Here is a 20,830-nt window from a genome sequence, read left to right as displayed (position 1 = left end):
TTCTCTGAAATACCAGCAGGATTTCCCTGGCAGTGATGTCTTCAGTGCTTGCCTTTGACAAACTCCCTGTCCCCAAGGACAGGATTTGAAATCACTTCTTGCATTGATGTGCAGCTAATTCCAGAATACTGAGGAAAGGGACATCTGTAGTGAAGTGTAAAGCTGCTTAATCAGTGATTCAGGAGCAGAAGATGAGCAGTGAGAGCTGCATTGAGAACATTTACCCAAACTCCAGTTATCCAGGATTTGGGATTCTTTCATCTCACAGAGTCAACCAAATGACTCTTATTTATGTAGCTTCATTTGTGTAAAAATCAACCCAACTGATTCATATGGTTTCTTCTTGTGTGACCATGTGTGCCCTGAAAGACCCACACAAATGTCTTAGACATTTCTTAGCCAGAAATTGGAGTCCCAAGTGTCAGCAGGAGGTTGAGAGAGCACAATGCCCTGTAAGGATTCCCGGATTAGCGAGGTAGAATATCACAACCAACTTTGAATATTTTCACTTGAAGGGAGCAGCGTATTCCAGAGCACCAAGGCAGGAATCTCAGACAGGATTTAATTAAACAAACAAACAAGCAAACAAACAAAAACCCCAAACACACACAAACCACCGAGCAAGTAAGCAGAGGGAAATCTGTAAAGAAAGCGTCACCCCCAGGATTTTGATTTGAGTGCAGAGAGTGCAGTGCGAGTGAGGTGCTGTGGCTGACCCCCAGCTCTGCCCACAGACAGCACGGAGGTGGAGTGCAGCCCCAGCTCCGAGTGCACGGAGCAGAGGAAGCTGATGGAGGAGCTGCAGAGCCGCTACCGGCAGATGGAGGAGAGGATCACCTGCCCCATCTGCATCGACGACCAGATCAAGCTGGTGTTCCAGTGCGGGCATGGCTCGTGCCCAGACTGCAGCACGGCCCTCACCGTGTGCCCCATCTGCCGCCAGGCCATCCGCGAGAGGATCCCCATCTTTGTGTGAGGATGCTTTACTCCCCAAGAGGTTCCCCATCTTCGTCTGGGGCTGCTTCACCCCCCGAGAGGATCCCCATCTTCATCTGGGGCTGCTTCACCCCCCGAGAGGATCCCCATCTTCATCTGGGGCTGCTTCACCCCCCGAGAGGATCCCCATCTTTGTGTGAGGATTCTTCACCCCCCGAGAGGATCCCCATCTTCATCTGGGGCTGCTTCACCCCCCGAGAGGATCCCCATCTTCATCTGGGGCTGCTTCACCCCCCGAGAGGATCCCCATCTTCATCTGGGGCTGCTGCACCCCCCGAGAGGATCCCCATCTTTGTGTGAGGATTCTTCACCCCCCGAGAGGATCCCCATCTCTGTGTGAGGATTCTTCACCCCCCGAGAGGATCCCCATCTTCATCTGGGGCTGCTTCACCCCCCGAGAGGATCCCCATCTTTGAGGATTCTTCACCCCCTGAGAAGATCCCCATCTTCGTGTGAAGATTCTTCAGCCCCCGAGAGGATCCCCATCTTCGTGTGAAGATTCTTCAGCCCCCGAGAGGATCCCCATCTTCGTGTGAAGATTCTTCACCCCCCGAGAGGATCCCCATCTTCCTGTGAGGATTCTTCACCCCCTGAGAAGATCCCCATCTTTATCTGAGGATGCTTCACTCCCTGCCCGACCCCATCCCTGCTGTGCTTCCCCTCCCTGGAGGCATTTGAATCCTTGGAAAAAGGAGGGGGAGCACAGAAGGGATGTGCCAGGGGGATGAGGAAGAGGAGGAGGAGACCCCTCTGGGGGTGTCCCAGGGAAGGGACCGCACCTCCCTCACCTGTGCTGCTCATCCACCGCTGAACCGACCACACCTGCAGAGCAGCAGAACAGATTCCCTGGGCTGTTCCAGAGGCATCCAGGACTCAGTTCCCGAGGAGATCCCGGGGATCAGCTCTGCCAGATGTCAGGGACAGGGAGGTGATGTCCCCAAACAGCCCCCTCTGAACCTTTGGGGCTCAACAGCAGCAAACCTGGATGCCAGGAGGTCCTAAAGACAGAGCGTGTGCCTTAGAGAAAAAGTAGTGAACACTGATTGGAGAAAATCTGTTACAACAAATATTTCTGACCTCTAAGTGACACTCTTCTTCTTCTTCCATTTTCTTTTTTTTTTTTTTTTTTTTTTTTGGCAGAGCCGTGTGTTCAGAGACTCCTGAGCTTTCTATCCATAATGCCAAAGGCAGGTGTTAAATACTCCAATCAAAGAGTAAAGAAAATAAATAGTAATAATTAAGATATGAGGGGGAGGGAAAAAAAAAGGGATTTAATTTTTGTTTCCTTGTTTTGCAGCAAAACTTAATAAAATAAAAATATATATTTTCCTGAGCATTAAAAATGAATGTACAAACAGTAGCAGCACTATGGATCCAGCTGTATTGTTTTCCAGCTGAGTGAAGAATTATTATCCACTGAATCATCTTGTAAAGTAAATTTTGGTGGAAGTGTGGCTGTTTGTCTGGGGGGTGATGATACCCAAACCTCCTGTTTGTTACGTATTGGAAGCAATATTTAAACAAACAAAAGAAAACAAAATTCATGTGTTCCTCTACTCCCTTTGTTCGTTAGCAAAGAGCTGGCAAATCTTTTAAAGAAACGTTGAACTCTGTGGAATATGTGGTGGTCATGGGAATATTTATTATTTATAACCCTGTGGTGTATTGAGAGAGTTATTTCACCAATTCTTGACTTCTAGAGATAATATTTATCAAAATATTCACTTGAGCTTGTTACAGTTTCAATAGATTTTTTTTTTAAATCTGTGAAAATGGATCAGATTTAACACCTGAATTATTTGTTTGGCCCCTACTTAACACCCAAATAACCTAAAGCTGACTTTCAGAATCAGCATTGGTGTAAAAATCAGAGATGCAGATTCTCATTATTTCCTAGAAGTCCATGCTTATGGGAATCCCTTTGGAATAATCCAGGAATTTCCCCAAAATCTTTGCTGGGGCAGCAAAACAAAAGTGCTCAAAAGTACAAATCTGAGCCAACTTTATCCTGTAAGAGCTGCTTTTATTAATCACTTTTTGGTGCAAGGGAATAATTTTGCAGACTATTATTACCCCAGCCTCATGCTAAGCTTTTTTAAAAAATAAATTGTTCACGAGCCTCTCCATAAATCCAGAATGCTGAAGGATATTTCACCATGTGTTGTATTTTGTGCTGAGACCAGGGAGAGGGGACAAAGGTCACAAAATGTTCAATATCTGTTGTATAATTCTCATCTCTTATTCTAAAGGTGTCCTTTAATTCAGGAAAAACAACATGGAACATCTGCTTAATTTTTTTTAAATGGTTTCTTTGGGTGCTGAATGAAGAGAGGCTTACAAGTGATTATTTTCCCTAAAGGAAAAAAAACATAAAATTGCAGGAAGAGTGCAACCTTTTAGTTCCAAGCTGTGCAGCTGTTGCAGAAAACTGAAGTTATTTAATTATTTTTTTTTTCTTTCCTGGATAACGAAAAGAGATTTTGAAAGGAAGGAAGAGCTCCCCTCAAATTTTATGGTTTTTTTTTTTTTTTTTAAATTCAAGAAGTGGCAGAAGGCAGGAGGTGCCCCTTTGTGCCAAGAAGATTTTTGGCAGACTTTGCCCCCCATGCCAGGCTCAACTCAGGCTTTAGAAGAGGGAGGAAAATTCTGATTTATCTTTTTTTATCTTCATTGATAAACCTGCATCAAATCTTCTGTGAGACCCTGAGACAGGAGCCAAGGAAAGATTTTCCTCCTTTTTTGTCTTTTGTCTTTTCCTCCTTTTTTTGTCTTTTGTCTCTTCCTCCTTTTTCCCCTCCTTTTTTTGGCTGTTGGATTCCTTGCTGGTTTTTGGATTCCTTGCTGGTTATAGAACAGGGAAGCTGTTCCTGCTGCTGCAGGCAGGGCAGGAGATGCCAGAGCAGGGAGAAATGCTCCTTTAGAGACAAATACCATCATTTTTTAATTGGGGTGGGTAATGAGCAGCTTCCTGCTTGTGTTTGTGACCAGCTGGGCTCCCAAAAAGGAGATTTGGATGGGTCCTCTGCAAAGGAGCTTCTGCCATCTCCTGAATGCAGCCCTGGGCCTTAGATATTCCCAGGTTTTTCTGGTGTACAACTTCAATTTTAACACATCAGCTCATCTCAGACTTGGTATAAAAGGTTTCTAAAGCTTTTGCTTTGGAAATGTGGCCAAAACTCTGTTTTACAGACAGTGTAAGATTGAGGTAGAAAAGAGGAGATTTGTCTTGCAAAGCAGAGTCAGGTAAAGAACCCATCTCTCCTTTATGTTCCCACTAATCCGTGCTGCTCCCAGGATTTCAAGAGGATTGTCCCACCCACAAATGGATTAATAGTATTAAAAATAGGTTATTAATATATCCCACCACAGAGCAGTGACAAAAATATCCCACCCAGGGAAGCAGTTCTTAGTTCAGTGTGGATTCACTTCATTATCTGTGTTTTGGGAAACTTCCCTCTCTCATTTCATCCCCAGATTTCTGCTCTCCATGGTCAGGAGTGCAGCACAGAGCTCCTGCCTCGGTCAGGAGTGCAGCACTTCTGTGAGCAGCAACTCAAACTGACAGTTAAGTAAAACATTCCTTTTTCTCTGCCAGCTGGAGCTGTTTTTAGCTCATTTGTTATTCATCAGACCATGGATTTTTTTCTAGGAACAACAGCAGATGCTGATCACGAGGGTCTGCAGGGTAGAAAGTGGGAGAATTCTCTTTAGGCCCCAAACATTCCTGTCCTCCCCTTCCCTGGGGAGCATTGTTCCCTCTTACAGCTAAAACCCTTTTTTTAGCCCATGACCCTCAGAAAAAGCACAAATTTTCAGTGCCATTCCCACAAGAACCATGCAGGAATGTTGGGTTGTTGGTTTTATTTTCTTTTCCCCCCAAGCTGGGAGCTGAAGGCTGAAATCTCTAAAGTGCTTTTTAAAGGAAGGGCTCTGTGAGGGTTTCCTGATTGCTTTCACATGGGCCAAGGAGGAGCTGATCCATGGTAAATCACATTCCCTGCAGATGAAAATCCTGATCCTGGTGCTTTGAGCCATCAGATTTTGGGTCCTTCTCCCTTCCCCACCTCCATGCAGAATTCCCACATCACAACGGTGGAAGCTGATGGGGCTGTTTTGTTCCAATGATGAATTAACTGGCTCTTATCCCTTAATGAACAGAGATTTCATGAGAGATGAGGTTCCTTTGGGACACTCGGACAGCTCCACTCCCAGCACTGATGGTTGTTCTCTGTGTAGCATCTCTTAACACAGGTTTTGCTGTAATATTTGTTGTCATAGATTTTTTTTTTTTTTTGTGTTACTCTGGGGACCGGGATGAAGCAGTGTCAGTGTCCTGAGAAATGGAGTAGAGATACTGGAAATTGTGCTGAAAATAACACTTAATGGAGGCTGAACAAAGGGAAGGAGAGAAATGCTAAGAGTAATCCACAGAGGTGAAAAAATATGTATTTTTGAGCTAAAGGCTGCCCTGGGGAAGTGAGCCATGTGTTGTGTGTTATGCACAGCCCTGCTTTAAACCAAAGTTTAAAGTGAGAAGAGCAAAGCTGAGGTGATGGAATGAGGGGAGTGCATTGTGGTGTGCAAATGATCCTGTGATCTCTGTTCTCCGTGGCCTCTCCTTGCCCATTGTGGGGTTTCTGCAGCTTCATGCACCATTCCTTCCCTCCTGCCAGCTGCTCAGAGCCTGCTGCTCCCCAGAGCTCAGGATGTGCATCCCTGGATGTTGGCTTGGAAAATCCCAGCTGCCTGCAGAAGAGAATGGAGGGAAGAGAAACAGAGTCAGTTCAGTGCCCTGCCCTGCTCCCCTTTCCCCTTCCAGCACACGGATTCCCTCAGTGTCATGAGTTCCACTGCTCTGAGACACAAAGCAGTGCCAGGAATGTTTCTGCTGCCCAAATATAGTCTTGAGGACAGATCCTGCCTGGAGTCCAAACCAAATATCTGCACTCCAGAACCTCTCAGACTCAGCAGAGCTCCTGGTGAGGTGTGGGGAAATATTTCCAGCAGTGTCACCGAGGGTTCTGTGTCCTGGTGGCTCCGGAGGAGCAGGGATTTTATCACTGCTGTGAACAGCAAAGAGTTCCTTGAGGCTCCCTCGGCTCCACGAGCTGCATCTGGGAGTCCTGAGTGCTCTCCTCATCTGACTCTCATTGCCCTAAAAACTGAGGTTTGTCTTGGCTTCAGTGCTGAGCTGGTTTCGCAGCAAATATTTGGCTTTGACTGTAATCATTTTGAAAGCTCGCTGCAGCCAGGGGTTTGGTGGGGTTGGATGTGCTGAATTTCTGTGCAGATGGGCACAGTGCATGTGGGGAGAGAAAGCAAAGTGCTTTCCAGGAATCCCTGCTGTCCCTTCTGATCCACCCAGGGATAACCTGACAGGGGAGCAGGATCCTAAAATGTCACAGAGGTCGTGAATCATCTCTCCAGCCCAAGATTCCCATTCAGCCAGCACAAGATAAAATAGATCATGTACAGCATGGTCTCTTCCCATTCAGAATCGTTCTGTGACTCATGGAAAAGGGTTTTCCTGGCTGTGCTAGCCCTTATGTAGCTGCATGGAGAAGTATTCAGGAGCAGTGAGGTCCTAAAAATGCACTTTAGTAAAGCTCTGTGCACTCACTTAGCTGTGCTGAGATGTATTTCACAAAAACTTTCACCTTCTTTATATAATGAAGGAAGTTCTTGGTCCCCTCAGGCTGTGCTTCTGTGAGTCCCAAATTTCTGCTTTAAAGAGATTTAAAGGTTCTTCCTCTTCACAAAAACAAGTGAGTACCACAATAAAAAAGGGACTAAGTGAGTGCTTGGGGGATTTCAGGTTCCTGTTCTGCCAGATTCCACATCAACCTCGGGCAAATATCTTCACCTGGCCAGATCTGGGGTCTGAGCCTGTCTGAGGAGCAGGACAAAGCCCTGCCTTGGGCCGGGGCTGGTGGACATTGAACAGCCCCGAGGGACCGAGCTGCTCAGGCAGGAGCAGAGCTGGGTGTGCAGTGCATCAATTAAAATCTCCCTCCAGCGCTGCTGGGTCCTCCTGGCTCTGGGAGAGGCACTTCAAGCTGTTCCGTGACTGAAACTCAGTGTTCTTCCAGCTCTGTGTTTGATAACAATATTTTTCTTTCAAGCCAGTGCTGCCTCACTGGAGAAGAGCTCTTGGCTGGAGTTCTGGAGCCCCATTCCCAGGCAGGTTTTTCCTTCAGGACTCCCCTCTCAATCAGCCTTTCTGTTCTCATCTGCAGGCTTTAAAAGAAACTTTGAGAATTCAGGCATAGACCAGTCGAGTTTCTCCCTTGGTGCTGTGATTGCAGCTCCAACCACAAGCAGGACAGCATTTGCATCTCTTTGGAGCTCCAAATGCAGGATTTTTTTCAGAGTCATGCACAGGCACTTTCCTTCTGCCAGAGGAAGGAGGAATCATCCCTAGAAAGCTACAGCCAATTTCACAGGAGGGAGAGCCCTGGACCCTGGCTTTCTGTTCTTCCTCCTGCTCCCTGCTTCCCTTTGTAATTCTAGCCATTGTTTCCTTGCCTGTTAATCCTTATCCCCTCCTTTTCCTGGGGTCTGAACCACTGCTGCACTTCGTGGTGGTTTTTCTTGGTGAGAATTGAAAAGGAAAATGTTCATGAAATTGTACACCCAGACTCGGTGGCCTGATTTATCCTGAGTTGTTTAAAAGCTCCAGGCCAGCTTTAGGCTGGAAATATATGAAACTAATAAAAAGTTGCAGGCTTGATTATGAACTAGGGTGGAAAAAATTCCAATTAAAGCATTTTTCATTATTAAAATTACAAGGCTTTTCTGAAACCTTTCAAATGTCTCAGATGCCCCCAAGGAATTTTTGCATGACCTTCCCCCTCCCTGGCATTTGCTGGTGGAACTGGGAGCTTGCAGAGTTCCTTTTCCTCTGGCTGGGCAGAGCTGGGGTTGAGTTCACCCCACCTCAGGACCAGACAGAAAAGTGCAGCTGTCTCTGAAAATCTGAGAATTTCTGAGTGAGCTTTTTCAAAGAGTCCTGAATCAATTCGTGTGTGGAGCCTGGAGATGCCTCAAAGAACCTCTGAGCTGAAGAGAAGCTGAAAACCCCTCCAAGCCAAGTGGGGACCCAACCCCAGTGTGGTCTGAAAACCCTCCATAACCCAGAAACTTGCAGATCCCCAGCCAAGTTAGATAGAAGAGGGGCTGGAGTTTACTTTTGTGTGAGTTTGTCAACTCCCCGAGCAGTTTCCCAAGCAGAGAGCCCAGCCTGCTCTCCCAGCATCTCATTTTTCATCCTGAGGACAGCCCGTGACAAATGACGTGGAGCATCCCCAATGACACATTCCAAGGGGGTGATGTTGCCCTTCTGGATTCCTTTGCTGCCCCCTCCCCTGGTTATTTTGGTTGGTTTTTTTTTTTTTTTGTTTTTTTTTTTGCATTACATAAAGCTGACAACTGCAGATTTGCCCTCTGTTGCTCACACAGTTAAAGAGAAGAGTTCATGTCCACCCCAGCTTGTTTCACTTTGCTGCTGTTCCTCCGCCAGCCCAAATTTCAGCTGCAGTAACACGATCCCACTTGGCAGAGCCTGAGAGAATCTTTGGCACATTGGAAAGAGGCTTAATGTAAAGTCTACTTTTTTTTTTTCCTTTATTTTTTTTTTTTTAATTTTATTTTTTTTAGAGCTTTTTGAGACTCCCCTGGTTGTGCACAGCTCTGGCAGTAGCTGCAGGGCTGCTCACAAAACGCTCCAAATGTGAGCTCAAGGATTACAGATGTGTTCTGTGCAGGGAATGTCTTGAGTGCCTGTCCCAAAAACTCCTCCAAAAACTCCTCAAGAACGACATGGACCGGGCTGAACAACTCTCTGCAGGCAGAAGGAAAAGCTCCCTGTCCCTGGACAAGAAGAGCAGTGGCTGGAGAGCCACGGTGGGGGTTTTGTGTCTCTTCCCTGTGCTGGCTTTGCTGGCGGTTGTGGAATATCCAGCTGGAGCTGAAGTTCAGGAAATTCAGGTGAGGAGAAGGGATCTGATCCTCAAATGCCTGGGAGGGGAGAGGGGTTTCAAAGAGGTGCAGGTGTGTTCTGGTTAGAGGCAGAAATTTAAATGTATAAACATCTAAATAGATAAATATCTAATCCTAGCAGACAAATATATCTAATAGGTCTGTAGATAAATAGATCTAAATAGATCTAAACAGATAAATATCAAACTAGATGAATGTCTAAATAGACAAATCTCTAAATTGCTAATCTAAATGGATAAATAGATATAAATAAATCTAGCTAGAACAATGGATCTATAGATAAAAATAACTCTAAATAGATGAACATCTCTGAAGCAAACAAGATGTGTTCAGGATGGTTTGAGCCCCTGTTTGTGAAGGATCCCACAGGATGATTGTGCACCCCAGTGGAATCGGGAGGTGGGAGCTGAGCTGGGTGTGCAGCTGAGAGAAGCAAGCAGGGAGCTCTCAGGAGCTCGGGGAGTTTTCCCGGGGAGCTTTGGCTGTTCCTGTGCATTTTCTGCTTTCCCAGCTCAGGGTGATGTGGCGTTGCCTGGCTCGGGATTCCTGGGGCTGGGCTGAGCTTCCCTGCACTCCAGGGCTCGTGGTGTGGGACCTGTGTGTCAGGAAAATGAACCCACAAACACCAGAGGTTTATGTCCAGAAAGGAGGCAGAGGAGTCCTTTTATTTTATATGAATAAAAGGAGAGGCCATGGGGCATTCCCCTGGGGTCTCTCCCATTTTTGGAGGACTCACTTCCCTTTTTATCCCAGTTTCTCTCTCTCTTTCCCCATGGGCTGAGGTACTTGAGAGGTCCAGACTTCCCAGAACACCTGATACCTGAGACTCCCCTCTAACGTACAACACTCCCTTTCATTTTTAATTCTTACAGAATTCATGGTTTCCCCATTGCTTCTTTCATCATCCAATATCCAATTCCATGTATCAGCAAACCTGCAGTTTGTTGCTAAAGGCAAATAACTGTTTTTCCATTCATCATTCAGTGGAATCCACCCCATTCTTTTATCTCTCAGTGCTGGTTTGATCCACCAGCAGACCCACAGCTCGTTTGTAAAGACAAGTGCATCTTTCCAAATTGCTCTCATGCAGAAATCTCAGGTGCCTCTCATGGGACACTGAACCCAGGGCAGCCGTGGCAGAGCTCCAGGACTCCCTGAGCTTCATTTTAACTTTCATTTTATAAAAAGAACCTTTAGGTACATCCTCTCCTTGTGTTTGTCTATGTGAACATCCTGGCACTGCCCCCTCATTTGCATCACATGCTCAGGTTGTTATTAATTGGTGCTAATTCAGAGTGATGGTGCTGCTTGGCTTGAGGGGAACTGCATGGCTGGGAAGGAGAAGGGAATTAATTGCAGTCATTACTGCTCAGTGAACTAAATTACTGGAGGTCTGAGTGCACAGGAGGAATAACTCAGAGCAGGGTTGTTGGTAGGTGTCTCTCTTCATATATAAGTATTTTTAATATTTTTATTTATTTATAAAATTTGTATTATATGTATTTATATTATAATTTACATAATTTATATTTACATTTTATTATTTTTTATATAATAATATATAATGGATAAATATAAATATGATAAATAGTATTTGTTATGTTTGTAATATAATATAATATAATATAATATAATGCAATATAATATATAACATAATACAATATAATATAAATTTGTAATAACGTATGTATTATATATAAATATTATACATTATATAATATTTTTATATTTCCATTTATTAAAATATAAAATCTACATTTATTTTTACATAATTTGTTATTTTATATGGTACTTATATATGACTATACATACATATATAAAAATATAATATATATAGAAATATATAAATTATATGTAAATAACATCATATAAATGTTATATATAATATATGTTGTTGAGAGAGAATTGAATACTGATCCTTTCAGTTCCATGTATCCCCAAAATCTTGGATCTTTGGCATCCAGACAGATCCATTGATCCAAACTGTTCTGTGGATTTTTGACTGTGGGCTCAGAACCTCACACCTGAGCTCCAGCCTTTGGGTGGTTCCCAGCATTCCCCGATTCATTTTGCAACTTTTTTGTTAATTAAAAGCATCTTTGGGGCAAAAGGCAGAGCCCAGGCTGGAGGTCTGAGCAGAGTTTGACCCTCTGCACCTCCTCTGATCCAGCAGTGATTGATGCTCTCCTCACCCTGGCTTGCATTTGCATTTTGAGGAGAAGTGTCACTGACAACATAATTTTATTTTTTTCCCTTTGTCTGTTCAGCACTAATGGCTTTAAGCTTTTATTCTCAGCACTTACAGAAAGTACAATCATTCTTCAATCATTTTTCTCCCCTGGGGCTGCAGTTTTCCTTGCAGGAGTAGAAACCAGCAGGCTCTTCCTGACTGGAATTGTCCTCTGCTGGTGCCCGGAGGGCTGGGAGAGCTCAAGATTCCCCCTGTGCTGGAATTTAACAGCCAGAGATCCAAATTGTTCTCTGAGCTCCAGAAACTGGGAATGGCAGCAGCTGAGGGGTGGATTGTGAAGGCTGGGAAGCAAATCCAGAGTGTCCTGCCTTTGCCAGAACAGCCAGCACAAGGACAAGAAATCCTGGAGTGTTAAGAGTTCGCTCACCCCAGGGTGAAGGTAACGCATCTTCTGAGCCAGACAGAATTCCCAGGAATGCTGATGCCAGGGTGGATGGATGTGTAAGCAGCCCCAGTCCTGGCACGGGATCCTGGAGAAAACAACAAAGGCAGGAAGGATTTCCATAATTCTCCTTTACTTGAAAGGGCTGTGAGAAAAATACAAGAGGAAAATATCTGATTGTCCTGTAATTATGAGCTGATCTTCTCCAGGCTCCTCTTGCAGCTCCAGCAGATCCTCCACTTTCCCTGTGCTGTTCAAAAGGAGGCAAAATTTTCCTTTTTTATCCTGGGAAAATGGCACTGTCAGAGTGGAATCAGGTAAAACCCACTGGGGGTGAAGGGAGAGGGATGGGAGCCAGTGACCCACAGCCCTTGTGCCATGGGAGGCTCAGCCTTGAGCTGAGTGACCCCAAAAATGTGATCCCAAATGTGCAGCCAGCAGGGACCTGTTGGCTCCCAGCTCTGTCACAGGGATGTCCCATCGTGGTCCTTGCAGAGCTGGTGCTGGTTTCAGCTGCAGGAAAAACTGAAACCTTGTCCTTGCAGGAAAGATGCTGAGGTTGAGTCAGGATGGAAGGAGCTGGAGCTGTCAGAAAAAGTTTCCAGCCTGTCCAAGCTGTGGAAAGCTGCTTGTGCTTCAGGCAGGACCTGGAGCTGTCAGCTCAGGCCTCTTGTGACAGAAGGGATGTGGTTTTTTTGGCCCTCAGGGCCTCATTTCTTCCATCAGGAAGCTGCAGACAGCTCCTGCTGCCTGTGGAATGTGCTGTGAGGCTGGACAGACTCTCCTGGTGCAGCTTCTGCGCCGTGGCCACTGTCCCTGGCTCTTGGGAAGTCCCTTGGTGCCTCTAGAACCCAGAGATTTTCAGTGTCTTAGCCCCAAAAAGGGGAAACAGAGCTGGGAAACTTCCAGAAAACCACGTTGGGTCCCATTCATTTCCCTCCAGGAACTCAAAGGCTTTTTTAGCTGCAGTCAGACGTGTCACAAAATTCCATGTCTTTTGCTGTTCGATGCTTTAAAGGCACTCCAGGCTTTCCAGGGCTTCTGTTTACTTTGAAGGCATTTCAGAGCTCTCTGAAAAGAGCTCCCTGCACAAAGACTTGCCTGTTTTAGTCATTTCTCCAGATTTCCATTTCTTCTGTGGCAAGGCTGGGGAGTGATGGCGAAGAGGAGGAAATGAAAACTTTCCAGGCAGAGCTGCAGCATTTGCTGTGGCCAGAAGCCTCTTGGGGCCTCGTTTCTGCTCTCCAGGAGGAGAGGAGATGTTTTGGGATGGTTCAGGACCAGTTTCATCTCTTGGATACCCCTCAGGCAGAGCCACTGGTGTTCCCCAGCCCCCAGTGCCCTGTTCCATGAAGTTTTTATTCTACACTGTGGTGCCTTGGAGTGGCTGCCTAGAACAGAGGCTGGGTAGGGTTAAGGGAATAAAGTGGGGATTTATTAAAGGCCTTCAACACCTTGGGCAGTGAAAAACCCAAGATGGACAAAAAGCCAATTGTGTGGTCACGAGTTTTTCCACACAGTTCTAAGTTTGAACCATTTGCATATCAAGGGTTAATTCTCCAATTACAGCTTCAGATAATGAAGTAATATTCCCCCCACAATTCAGTTTTGTTTATACTTTTGGGGGCCTGAGGCTGTAGGGTGTCCTTGGGTCTCAGGCCTAGAGGAATTGTTTTGTCTGACAAAGTGCAAAGACACTCTATATGAAGCTTAGAGTTGTGCACTAATACAGTACAGGATTTGAAAAATATAAAGGCTAAAATTTTAATACATCAGCTGTCCTGGAGTGTCTCCCATCCCCTCCAAGCTCCTGTTTTGTTTTTAAGGAAGATGTGCCAGGCTCAGCTGTGCTGGTCCCAGCTCCTCGTCGGCCCCCGGCGCGGAGCAGGCGCTACACCATCACCCCAGGCCACCTCAAGTGGGACCACTTCAACCTCACCTACAAGTAAGGCCTGGAATCAGCCCCAAAAGTCATCCTGGGGTCTGAATTTTCCTGCTGTATCCGATGGTTTTGGATCTTGGTCCTGTGGCTTTTGCTGAGCCGTGTGCCAGGGGAGAGCTGCTGAAGCCACTCCAGAGCAGGAGGATTTTGACAAATTCTGCACCTCTTGATGGAGTGGAACTGTTCAGGGCACACTCAGGCTCCCCAGACAGGGACCTCCCTCAGAAAATCGTGATTGAGGATTAATTCTGTTATCCTGGTGGTTTTTTTAGGAGTTCTGTATGAACCTAAATCAGCACTGAGGGAAATCACTGTTGAAAGGTGATCTCAGGATTTCTGTGATTTCAGGGATTTTAGCAATCTTTCTCCCCCTCTCTTTGGGAAAAGGCTACTGAGAAATAAACCGTAAAAAGCTCTTGATGACAATCCTGTGCTGAGGGAAGGCTCTGCTCCTTCCCTTTCTGCTCATCCCAAACAGGCTCAGCCTCATCAGAGCCTTCAGTGCCCAAGTTTGCCCTCATGAACAGCCTGGCTTGATACAAAACCTTCTGCTCCTTCTCCAAAAACCTCTTTTGATTCTCCATCCTAAATGATGAGAATTTTTAGAGGAAATAAAAATCCTTTTCATATAGGTGTTTTTTCAAAGGAAAGAACTTCTTTCCCTGTAAATTTTTTTTCCAAGGAAAGAACTTGTTTTCCTTTCAAACCTTTCATATTCTTTGGAACTCTTTAAAAACTCTTTTAAAAAAACTCTTTTGAAAACTCTTTCATTTCCATGGCCCAAACAGGGCTTCTGCCAGCCTGCACCAGGACCTTCCCCACAGTTTGCCCTGTGCCATAAGCAAAATTCTGAGTCTCCATCCTAAGTGATGAGAATTGTTTAAAGGAAATAACTTCTTTTCCTATACATTTTTTTTTCCAAGGAAAGAACTTTGCCTGTGAATTTTTTTCCCAAGGAAAGAACCTGTTTTCCTTTCAAACCTTTCATAGTCTTTGGAACTCTTTAAAGAGTATTCCACAGCAGTGTGTGCACATCTATTGGAGCCCAAGGGTCAGGAACGAGAATTCCCTGCTGCTGGAATGCAGATCTTCCTCCTTCTAGCAGCATTGCACAGCAGACTGGGATAGAGCAGGATAAAAAGTTTTCCAAGAGAACCTGTGCTGGAGAGGAGGAACAGAAGCTGTAGTTAGTTCAGAACATGTGATTGTGAAGAAAATCAGGAATTAATTCACTCTTCTGGGCAGTTATTAAATATTGTCAACATCCAGCTCAAGCTACTCCTGATTGAAACCTCTTGCAGTGAGTGCTTGAATCTGTGATAATTGATAAAAGAGTTGTGTTAATTGTAAAAGTATTGGGGTTTTTATAAACCAGAATACTAAGGTCTGAAGTGTGGACATTAGATAAGAGGAAAATACATGATTAAATCATTCTGTTTTAAACCCCCCCGTTATGAATATTATGTTTTCTAAATAAGTTGTATCTACTACCAGTTTGCAAAATCAGATTTCCTGCCTTCGTTTGATCAATGCTGCCTCTCTACAAAGACCAGACCTCCCGATTTTTGCTGGATTTTATCTACCCAGACCAGATGGTTTTCTATGAAACTATCACCCAAAAACTTTAGGGATGTTTATTCACCACCACTGCTTACCTGGCAAAGTTATGACAGCAAAAACCCCCCAAAATTATTGATTACAACGAGAGCCCACACTGTAAGAAGAGGCTGCAAACCAAGGTTGGATGGAGCGTGGAGGGGCAGTGACCCCTCCCCTTCTATATCAAACAAAACAATCCAAACTTCGCTAAATATCGAGACTTTTTGTTCCTCATTTATAACAAAACTGATGAGATCTTGGAGGTTTTTGAGGTCCTGAGAGTGTCTGTGTGTCCCTGCAGGATCCTGTCCTTCCCAAGGAACCTCCTGAGTGCCAGGGACACGCGCCGGGGGCTGGCGGCCGCGTTCCGCATGTGGAGCGAGGTGTCCCCGTTCAGCTTCAGGGAGGTGCCACGGCACCTCCCCAGCGACCTCAAAATCGGTGAGTGCCCCCCCTGGGATCCTGCACTGGGCCAGGCAGCTGTGGGTGTGTTAATTCCAGCAACTCCAGTGTGTCAGGTAGGATTTGGGAGGTGGGAGAGAGCTCCTGTGCTGTGTGGACTCTTGGATAAGGTTTGGGGTGTCCTCTGCTTTTAGCCAGGCAAAGAAAAACTACTTTTGCCTGTTCAAGGGAATGTTAATGTCACAATTAACACTTCATGTGAATGTGGTGGTCAGGAAGCTTCAGGAATTTGCCAAGAATGAACACTGAAATTCTGCTGCTAGGATGGGATCCTACAGGTGGGGAAAGCCACAGGAGAGTAAGAATCCACAGATTCTTACCCCACAGATGGGGAAACAGTGTTGGAAGGTGGAGTGACACAGCCAGGGTCACACAGAGCCACAGAGCAGGTGAGGGGTTCTGGGTGTTGGTGGGTTCAGTCACTGCTCCATCCCTTCCACAGCTCTGTTCCTGAATTTCCTGGGGCCTAGAAAAGTTCAGCGCTGAGGTGTTTTCAGCTCAAGCTCAGGTGTCAATTCTTCCTGGGATTTCTGAGTGTGAAGCACAGATTCCTTGTGCCTATGGCCCAGCCAGCAGATTCACCCTCACTCCACAGTTTCCCCTCTGGTGCTTCAGGATGTGAGGAGGCACCCAGGGGTCTGTCCTTCCACCACGTGGGAGCTCCAGGTGCCCAATTCCAGGGATTCAGGACCCGCTGTGATCCTGCTGCAGCTCTGACTCCAAGGCATCTCCTTGTTTATGTTCAAAATGGAACAATCTGGGGGTTATCAGTTCTGCCCAGCTTCTCTCTCTAAAAGATAATTTCCACGTGGTGTTGCAAGAGGTGTTCAGCATTCCCTGCTGGAAAACAAATCCATTTGTGTCCCTTGGGAGCAGCTCTAAATCCAGTGTCAGCACGTGGCTGGGTGTTGCCATCAGTCCTGATAATTACTTTGCATTTATCTTGCTTTTGTGGCCCTGGGCACCAGGAAACACCTGAGATCCCATCAGAGAGCTTTCCAGTGACCCAGGGGATTCCTGGGCAGGCTGATCCTGCTGGATGACCCTCAGCCTGCTGCTTTTTCCACTCTAGGTTTCTACTCCATCAACCACACGGACTGCCTGGAGTCTCTGACCCACCACTGCTTCGATGGCACCACAGGGGAACTGGCCCACGCCTTCTTCCCACCCCATGGAGAAATCCACTTTGATGACCACGAGTACTGGATCCTGGGGAACACCAGGTTCAGCTGGAAGAAAGGTAACAGGGAGCACATGGAATGCCTGGGACTTAGATTTTAGTCTGGGGTTTGCCTATCTGGGAAAGTGACAACAGAAACAGTTGGGGTTTTATTGTGGCTTGGAAGTTGTTGTTCCTCTGCCCTGAGCCCAAACTGTGTGGTGGCAGGGCCATTTCTTGCTGGAATTATTGGAATTAGTGAAATTATTGGCTAGTTCAGCCACATCCTTCAGTTAAAACCCACGTGCTGGATGCTGCCAAGAGGCTTGAGTTTGACTCCAGGCTGTGGAGGTCCAACAAGAGCCTCTCTCCGACTGGAATCTTCCCAACCCCGTTTCATCAGCTCAGGGCTGTGGGGGCAAAGTCAGCAGGAACTGAGGAGGGTCAGTGTTGCACTGGGTCAAACACTGCTGGTCCAGAGCAGCTCTCCTGGAGCCTGGCACTGCTCTGGGTCCTACTGCTGGGAATTAGGAGCACGTGGAAACAGATTTGGGCCCAAGCAGCTACAGAAAAGATGAACCTGGGGCAGCGTTACCCGTACTAGTGCTGAAATCTTTTCCCTGGTTTTACACCAGGAGGAATTGTGTGCTAAAGCAGAGCTGTACACCAGTTGTACAACACAATTCCAGCTGGTTCTCCTTTCCCCCAGGGGTTTGGCTGACAGACCTGGTGCATGTGGCAGCCCACGAGATCGGACACGCCCTGGGCCTCATGCACTCGCTGAACCCCAACGCCCTCATGCACATCAACGCCACCCTGACAGGCAAAAAGAGCATTTCCCAGGATGAAGTGTGGGGAATCCACAGGCTCTACGGTGAGCAATCTGCAGGGCTTTGCCTGAAGTGGCAGCTGGATGCTGTGGAGTAACTGTGGTGTCACATCCCACCTCCGGTTCTTGTGCTTCTGCTTTCCATCGTTCCCCATCCCAGCTCCACGCCGTTCCTCTGACATTGCACCTAAATTTGGTTGTTGAGTCTCCCCCAACCCCTCTAACAGCTCATGTCCTTCTGTTTCAGGCTGTAAGGACAGGTTAGTTATGTGCCCATCGTGGGCAAAGAAAGGTTTCTGTGAGAAGCGCAGGAAGCTGATGAAGAAGCACTGCCCATCCACCTGTGACTTCTGCTATGGTACCGGGGGGTCTGGGATGTGGGGTGGGCTCTGCTCAGAGGGAGAGGTAAAAGTGAGGCTGGCATAGGCAGGATCCTAATTTCACACCAGGGATCAGTGGACACAAGTGATGCAGCTCCAAGCAGCACAACAGAGATGGTGTCTTGTACATCTGAGTCCAGATCCAGGCCTGGAACAAGGAATAATGAAACATTTATGGAGTGGAACGTTAAACTGTTCTGTTCCTCTCTGGTTTAGCTGAGCCAGGGAATAGCCAGGCAGAGAGAGGGATAGGGCAGAAACAGGGATAGGGCAGAAACAAGACAAAAACATCTCCAGCACAGCTGGACTGGAGCTGCTCCCCAGAACAGGAGATAAATAAAAGATTTTAATCACTTTATCCAGCCTCAGCCTCTGGATCCAGACAAGGAACTAATGCAGGACCAGGTCAAGTTCCTGCAGCTGTGGAATTGAATTCAGATGAATTTTGCTGTCCTTAGGATATCCTGGATAGCCAGTGCCTCTTCCTTCAGCACAGAGGGGTTTTTTTGGGGCCATATTAATGAAAGATGCAATCAGATAATTACAAACCCAGATACTCCATGGGCTTTTCACACACTGGACTCTTCCATAGCTGTGAAAGAGACAAGCTGATTTTTATTCATCTCAGTTTACACACCACAAAAATTCTATCTTTGCACATCCATCATGGTATTTGTCTATCCAAGAATTGCTCAGGAACAGGAGGCACTTCTAAATTAATACTTCTAAGGCTCCTTAAATGATGATTTTGTGGAAATGTTTTGGGTGACTAAAGCCCATTAACTGCTGCCTTTTCCTTCTCTCCCTGGACAGAATTCCCATTTCCAACGGTGCCCCCCACTCTGCCCCCACCTAGGACCAAAACCAAGACAGTTTCTGAGGGCAGGAACGTCACCTTCCGCTGTGGGCAGAAGATCATCCATAAAAAAGGCAAAGTCTAGTAAGTGCTCTGTGCTTATCCCAGGCCTTAGGAAACTTTACATCCCAAAATCCATGAGGAAGAATGACAAAAACAGGGTAAAGAAGGATGGAGTTTATAATCTGGAGCTCAGAAAGGATAAAATCTAAGTTTTGTATATAGCACAAAGCTTATTCCTTCTATCAAGCTGAATTTCCTGACTCTACTCTGCAAAAAAAAAACCCTGTAAAATTTAAATTTACCCTTTCAGATTTTAATTAGTTGGCTGTTACTAAAGTATGGACAGATTCTGGATGTATCTAAAATTTAGGTTGGCTCAAATCCATGAGTTGGTTTAAACTTGAGGACCCAAATTCCCATCAACTTACAAACTCCAAAATTACTCATGATTATGCCCTGCTAATCCTGATTATCTACCTGAAATAAAGAGTAAAACTCAACTGTGTTTTGGTAAAGTCTCTGCTCTACACTTATTCAGCAAAGTTTATTACTAGAAATAACTAATACTCATTTTAATTTCCATTCTTTTTCTTCTGACAGCTGGTATAAAGATAAAGAACTTCTGGAATATTCCTATCCAGGTTATTTATCCCTAAATGAAGATCACATGAGCATCATTGCAAATGCAATTAATGAAGGAACTTACACTTGCATAGTGAAGAAAAAAGAAAGAATCCTGACTACTTATTCCTGGAGAATCAGACTGAAGCACTGACACAGCCCTGGGAGGAGCCCTTCAGTTCCTGCTCCTTCTGTCTCCAGTTGTTTCTTTGGCATTTTAGATTTAATCTCCAGTAGTGCAACTGAATTCTCCATCAGCTGCTTTGGTACCTTGGGCAAAAGAGACTCTGGGACTGGTTACTGGAATGTCAAACTCTTCCAGATTTGTTTTAATGATAAAGAATTTATCAATTATTTGCTGTACAGAGAATTAAAAACCTCTTTTTTTGTAAGAAAAGTGTCAGATGGAGCTGTGTGGGGCACTGTGAACTGCTGCAAACCAGGAGCAGACTCTGCCCTAGCCCCTGGGCCAGAGGGATGGCAGGAAAAGGACGAGTTTTACACTCTTGAGTGTTTTCCTGCCATTTCTTACATTCTGGTGCACTGCAATAGAAGAAACTACAAGGCTAAGCCTTAATATTACTTTTATTCTACTTGTCAGGAAGATGAGGATCACACAAACCCTGTTTTGCTCCTCATTTGTCTGTTCCAACACGTTCAGTTCAAGGATGCAACAGAACAGCTCTTCCCCCCCAAGCAGTTTCCTGCGGTTTGAGGGTTTTCCTCTTATACCAAGAGGCATTTATTGCTCACAGCTTGGTCCTTGAGAGGTCTGAGCTGCCCAGAGTTTGATCTTCGAAGGGTCTTGAGCTGCTCAATTTGGTCTTTGAAGTGTCTGAGCTGCTCAGTTTGAGCCTTGGAGGGATCTGAGCTGCTCAGTTTGAACCTTGAAGGGTCTGAGCTGCTCAGTTTGGTCTTTGAGGGGTCTGAGCATTGAGGCCTGTGGGAGATGATTTCCTCCCTCAGGCACCAGGATGAGGTGGAAGTGCCACATCCAGGTGGAAAAGAACTTGGGAGTGGCTGGCAAAGCTGGGACCAATTCCATGTCACAGCCAAACTCTGCAGTGGGATCATGCTTTAATCCTTCAGAGCTTTCCTGCACTCCTGCTTTTCAGTGGCTTCCTGGGGAAGCTTCTGCAATCAGGAATGTTTCTCCTTCAGGGCTGAGGGGAACAGGGATTCTTGTCTTTCTCCACAGGAAAACAAGCAGGCTGCCCTCCCAACCCACCACAATTGCAGCACATCCACATTCCAAAATGGACTGAAACTGATAAAATGTTTAGGATTTGAGTTAATCCCTTACTGGCCTGGTGCCCAGCTGTGGTTGCAAGAAAATGTGGTGTTTTCCAGCT

At 45.9% G+C, this 20,830-nt stretch overlaps 2 protein-coding genes across 2 annotated transcripts in view; both read left to right on the top strand.

Annotated features, from left to right (window-relative positions):
• MIB2 (MIB E3 ubiquitin protein ligase 2) overlaps positions 1-976 on the top strand; it is a 28,704-nt gene extending 27,728 nt beyond the window's left edge. The window contains 1 exon segment of the mRNA XM_062507463.1: positions 735-976. Coding sequence (XP_062363447.1) covers positions 735-976 — 242 coding nt within the window.
• A 7,124-nt stretch (positions 977-8,100) lies between these two features.
• Positions 8,101-19,632, top strand: MMP23B (matrix metallopeptidase 23B). Its single transcript, XM_062507732.1, has 8 exons — positions 8,101-8,982; positions 13,454-13,572; positions 15,470-15,609; positions 16,703-16,870; positions 17,499-17,663; positions 17,866-17,976; positions 18,812-18,938; positions 19,458-19,632. The coding sequence occupies exons 1-8, from the start codon at positions 8,815-8,817 to the stop codon at positions 19,630-19,632; spliced, it is 1,173 nt and encodes a 390-aa protein (XP_062363716.1). The 5' UTR covers positions 8,101-8,814.
• The last annotated feature ends 1,198 nt before the right edge of the window (positions 19,633-20,830 follow it).

Source organism: Cinclus cinclus, chromosome 23, assembly GCF_963662255.1.
Source record: "Cinclus cinclus chromosome 23, bCinCin1.1, whole genome shotgun sequence".
Classification (NCBI taxonomy): Eukaryota; Metazoa; Chordata; class Aves; order Passeriformes; family Cinclidae; genus Cinclus; species Cinclus cinclus.
Note: the sequence above shows the minus strand (reverse complement) of the source record. Positions and strands in the feature narration are given on the sequence as shown.